Genomic DNA, 6,000 nt, shown 5'->3' on the forward strand with positions numbered 1-6,000 from the left:
TGATTCTCCAGGCAACCCACTGGATTTGATCAAGCTTAATGTACATGTAGAGAGCACAGTAATTATGCCCTACACTATGGTGTGGCCTTCTACAGACGAGTGTCAAGTCTTTCCCTTTATTTCATCTAGGAGGTGGACTGTTCATGTTAGTCAACTGTTGAAGAGTCACAGATGCAGTGAGTATCCAGACTGCTTTAGGGGCCACACTACCCAGCTGTATTACCAATGTACCGGTAGACTGGTTAGATACCAAAACCACAAGCTGGCTACACCCCTGACTCCAAAGTCTCCTCTCCCTACCAGAGACCAACTTGGTTCTCTTCTCCGCAAGGAAGGTAAAGAGCCACTGAAGAGTAACCTCCCTCCCTCAGCCCCCAATTTCCACTACAGTGTCTGGAGTATCTCATGGTGAGCCACATCAGTGCCTGCCAATAGATTACAAGAATACCTGATCAGCAGCTCATAACTAGTTCAATACAACATTGATTTATTTTTAATTATCTAAGCAATGGTTTATTTCAGTTTTGAAAATACCGATCTGAGTTCACTGTTGTCATTGTACAGTATAACTGTAGCTGACATCTCTAGAAAATACATTCTAGTTAACAGTCCTGAATCATCTGGGAAATGATCTGGATGATCTAACAAGTCTTCCCAATCTCTTAACTTCCACAAATTAACCTAGAGCCCAGACTTGCAGGCAGAGCTTTAAGTATGCAGAGACTGCAGGACTAGGCCTTAGAGGAATCAATCCATAGCACCTTTCATCCAAAACCAGTGTTTTACACTGAGGTGGGGAAAGGAAAGCAAGAGAGTTAATTTTCCTGAAATGTGCCCTTATATGAATACCCCCTAACCCGTTCAAGATCTAATTCAATGGGATTAAAGACATTCACTTGTGTAGAACAAAAGCTGATCCCATTCATGAAGAAGAAAAAATAATACTAAACGTGTAGAAAAATCTCCCACTTCTCAGTATTCTCTCTTTCCATTATAAAAATTGTTTAGAGCCAGCACCTAAGACACAATAAGAAAATATAACTGCATTAGGAAATAGATTCCTTTGCTACAGTTTCAATGTTATCTTCCTAGCACCTAGAAAATATATTTAATTTTCATAGCACAATTCTTCTGAAAGTCTGGGAATGAACAGTTCAGGGACACAGCACTTCAATCTTGCTCATATTTCTTTTTCATTTATGATAACCCCCTGCAAGTTACAGCTCTCCACACAAACTAAACAACACCCCCCCCTTATTTCCATAAATGGACATAAAATTAAGAAGAATATATTACAGGGAGACTGTTACATTGCATTTCCATATCATGGATCCTGTTTCTGAATGTTTCTTGGCCACAGTTCAGGATCTGGGCCAACAGATTTGTTACTCGAGTGAGGAATTTGGGAGTCTTCTTAGACCATTACCAGTGAAAATGGCTGTTTTTTTTCTGTCTGTGCCTGGCTAGAAGATTGGGACTGTTTCACTCAGCTGTGACCCTTCTCTCCATAACCCACATCTTTAATACATCTAGACTGACTAGTGGCAATGTGCTGTACTAGACTAATCTTGCATTCATTTAGCAGTTGAAGCAAGTTCACTTGTTAAGTGAGCACATGACACTGACGCATTTTCTTCTGCAGTGGATGTTTGTTGGCTTCTAGATGGAGTTTCACATAGATTTTTAATTTATAAAGCCATAAATAGTGTGGGGCATGACTATCTGAGGCCTTATCTACACACACACTTGAACTGGTTTAATTAAACCTATTTAAAAACACACTGTAGTTAGACGGTGCAAGTTTGTGGTTAGCCAGTTTCTCAGGTCTGAGCTTTCTGTTTCTGGGCTACAAGTACATTGAGGAGCTTGAGCTGAAAGGCACCTTAAATTTGGAATACACTTCCTCCCTTGGTCTGATATAGCCTGAGTCTGCTGATGTTCAAGGAACACAGCAAAGGGCATCATTCTGGGAAGAGCTAAAGTGTGTGAGACGGAGGGAGCTGGGGGTGGATAGAGAATAGAAGGATGTGAAGTTGGGTTATGTTTCCTGCAGAAGGGCTTGGTTTGTTGCGAGCTGTTGCTATTTCTCTATTGTTTTATTATAATGGATTGTATTTTGCATGTCATCAAGGCACCTAGAAACTACTATTGTATATTTTCAATAAGTAAAATAACTATACCTCCCCCGCTCTTTGTGCTGTTAGGCAAGAATAATTTATCATGCAACAGAGAAAAAACAGTTTATCACCTGTTGTAAGAACATCTTGCTGCTTGCATTTCTATGTATTTCTTTGGTATTTTTAAAGGTTACTGGAAAAGCTCTTTTTAAAAAAACAAAATAATAAAGTTAATACTACTGTATTCCTACTGTATAGTATTTTCTATCTTTGATATCCTGCACATATAACAACTTATTCCTCACAAGTCATGAGGTAGGTATTTATTATCCCCCTTTTCCGTTACAGGGGCTAGAATCTGCATTCAGTTACACTGGTATAAATTGGAAGTGACTCCAGGGGTGTTATCCTGGATTTACAGTAGCAGAAGATCAGAATCAGGCCTGGAGCATTGAAATGATTTGCCCAGCGACACACAACAAGGCAGTGGCTGAGTTGGGGCTAGAACTCTGGAGTCTCCTAGTCCTGTGCTCAGTCCGATAGGCTATTCTTCCTCCTAAAGCTCCCTCACAAATTGCAGAATATATGTATATATTTAAAATAAATACATGTGATAACACAACTGCTGTCCTTTAATCATCTTCCACATCCTGCGTTTGTATTTTGTCTACAATGGCTAGTGACACAGAGAGCACTGCAGGCAGTGCCTCTGCCTGCATTGTAGCAGGGTTTAGGAATGTCATTAGCTAATGCAAGAGAAGCACCGTGCCCTGAACTCATGTCTTGGCAGTCTCATTTTTAAGCACTTTACTTCTTTATAATAATAGTAGGAGCAGAACTTTTACCTTTTTAGCTTTTCCCAGAAGGACTGAAAACTGTAAATGAACAAATCGCAAAAAGAGAGCAAAACATTTCACATTCACACTGCTGAAGATTTGAGATGAAAAGGACCCAAGTGGTAACAAGCCCTGTGTTAATACAATTATACACCTACTGGTGAGTATAGTATATGGCAGTCTTCACACCAAAATACTTGGGTCTCAAAGGTACTATTTGTTGCCTTCACTTTTTTTTATCCTCACTCAGTATAACCTATTTCTTTTATCATGGCTTGTGATGCATTGTTATTTGCTCACAGCAGTATGTCAGATCTAAGGTAAGCAAAGCAAGCTTGATGATACAGGTGGTACAGATGGGTGATCCTCAGCTGAAGAAGAGACAGTGGAGTTATAAAGCTTCACACCAGCTGTGGCTATGGCCCATTGTTTTTTGCAATCCCTTGATCTGTATTGCCATCAGAAAGCTGTGGGTTCGAGACATGAGAGAGCACTCTGCACTCGTGAACCTCAGGAGAGTTTATTTAAAATCAACAGTGAAATGTCTGTCACTCAAAAAAAGTGAAATAATAATAATAATAAATCATTAATAATAACAACAATACTGAAATAAATAGCACAGCAAGTGGGTTCTCTATGCTCTTCCTGACTTTTCTGGTCCTCAGCCACATCAAATTTCGGAACTTGGGCAGCTTCTGGGCTTGCATTTCATCCTGAGTAGAATGCAGGAGAATGGAGTCACTTGTTTGGTGGTTTTGAATCATTCATGGACGGCTGCCAGTAATTGTAGCTCAAACATTGTTATTCTATCAGCTTGGCAAAACGGTCATGAAAATTTACCAGCTCAGGCACGAAGTCTTCATCACCTAGTTATCAGGATGATGATAAAGGGCATGATATTTACTCACCTGTCAAAGAATATTATACAGCTTGAGGCGAGCGAGCCAGTGGAATTTTGTAAGGCAGTGTTATATTAACTATATATATATATCGAACCAAAAAGCTTGTCCATTGGTTTGTTAAGGAACTTTGCAGTGCTCCTGGATGCTACAACCTTAATTGTATTCTACACAGACAATTGATTGTCTCTTATTTCTGTCCTTTATCCTCCAGGAAGATGATGTTACCCGTGACAGTCGATTCAATTTCAGTGGTTACGGGATGGGTCACTGTCTCCAGGTCAAAGACGGCACCGCAGTCAAGGCCACTCCTCCAAACCCCCCTCTGGTGCCACCAAAGGATTCAGAGTCCATCAGAAAGAAGTTTGTTGACCGTGCAAAAAGGATTGATACAATATCCCGAGCTGCGTTCCCACTAGCCTTCCTCATTTTCAATATCTTTTACTGGATTACGTACAAAATTATACGGCATGAGGATATTCACAAGAAATAGGCAACTCTCTGGGGGTGCTGGGACCTTGTAGCCAAAGCGATTTGCTTGTAAATAAACAGTGAAATGTCTTTCTGTCATTTGGACTGAGGATTTTTTTTCACCCATGCTACTGAAGAGAATAAGACAAAAAAATGGAACGGAAGCAAAAGCATAGGAAAAAAGTGATTGACAGCAAAAACAAGATGCCGTGGGACCATGCAATACGGATCCCCTTACGTACACTCAGTATTGTTCTTCCAGATTCTGCATTGATCAGACGCTCTTAAACAGGGCCAAATTTTACTCAACAATGTCACTAAGATATTGAAAAAAATAAAAACAACCGACCAATCTGAAACACCTACTATGGGACTGTACTGGCTACAGTACAGTGAGTGATAAGAGGACCAAACTTATTCAGGATAATGCTGCCTTTCTATTTGAAACAAGTCTACTGAGCTACATTCCATTAAAATGTCTGTAGTTAGCAGTTCACCAAGAAGTCCTTTTGTGCGTTGTAACTTATTTCTACTAACAGGGAAAAATGATTTATACTTTAATATCCTTGTGGGTGTGCATTTTAATATTATCTTGCTTTATTAGAATTGTAATTTTGGGGTCAAACTTGTGTATTGTGCTATTTATTTGATAGCTGACACTCATAGAAACCAGTTAAACTGCCCATTTTATTTTTGTTCTAAGAGAGTGCACTTATTTCATTTCATTTCTGCTGTTTTTACATGCAACTTGAGGTGCCAAACTGTATTTTACCTGTTGTGCTACCCTGTACCACACTATTTATTAAGAACTTGTTTCCTGGCTGGTGTAGCTCAGTTTAGCATTGACTTTCTATTTCTTTCTATTACTGCTCTCATTGTAGCTGCAATTGATAGCTCTGTAGGTAAACACAACTTGTTTACAGACCTCTAATTTATATCTTTACTCGAAGTGGCGATCATTTTAAATATCATTGACTAACCTAAGAATTTTAAAACTGTACTGTGATTTTCATAACCTGTTACCTTTTGGTGCCAGAGCTACGTGGTTCAAATCCTTGCTACATGTTTTAAAGTAGAAAAAAATAAAAATTGAAATAAAAAAAGGTATTTTTGCTTACACAGAAAAAGAAACTAAGATAAAACATAACAAGATCATTAAAAATTTTACACTTGCTGTAAAAGCATTTATTAAAAAAGTTATTTGTTCAATTTCAATAAAGCTAAGTGTGCTACTAATTTTTCTTTTCTTTTCAAGCTCCTTTTTCATTTGGGGTAATGCTATTTGCAATAAAGGCCAGATTTTCAGTCACTCCAGCAGCAGAAAAGGGACTTAAAGCAGCAGCTGGGGGAACTCTAGGGAGGCCTACTTTAGTCCTCCTGAACTCCCCACCCTCACCCCAGCAGAGGAGGGACTCCAGGGAAGGCTAGGGGGTGAGTATGGATCTTAACACACTTCCAGCAGTCCTGTTTGAGCAGAGCCTTGGGGGCTCTTATCCACCAGCACAAGTTATATCGGCTCTGTAGTGCCTTTGAGGAGAAGTGTGCAACCCAGGCAGACCCCTGTACTGCAGGATACGAACGGAGGAAAAGGAGACCCTTCCCCCTAATAACCTGTAGCCTTAGGGGAAGGTACACTGAACTACAAGTAGGGTGACCAGATAGCAAGTGTGAAAAATC

General features: G+C 39.6%; 1 protein-coding gene across 2 annotated transcripts in view; it reads left to right on the forward strand.

The window, feature by feature from the left end:
• LOC112117531 (glycine receptor subunit alpha-2) overlaps positions 1-4,345 on the forward strand; it is a 156,613-nt gene extending 152,268 nt beyond the window's left edge. For both annotated transcript variants that reach the window (XM_024215500.1, XM_024215502.1), the window contains exon 9: positions 4,067-4,345. In XM_024215500.1, the coding sequence (XP_024071268.1) occupies positions 4,067-4,345 (279 nt within the window). The remainder of the gene's footprint in view (positions 1-4,066) is intronic.
• The last annotated feature ends 1,655 nt before the right edge of the window (positions 4,346-6,000 follow it).

The sequence above is a fragment of the Terrapene carolina genome, unplaced genomic scaffold (genome assembly GCF_002925995.2).
Source record: "Terrapene carolina triunguis isolate 2854851 unplaced genomic scaffold, T_m_triunguis-2.0 Scaffold22, whole genome shotgun sequence".
Classification (NCBI taxonomy): domain Eukaryota; kingdom Metazoa; phylum Chordata; order Testudines; family Emydidae; genus Terrapene; species Terrapene triunguis.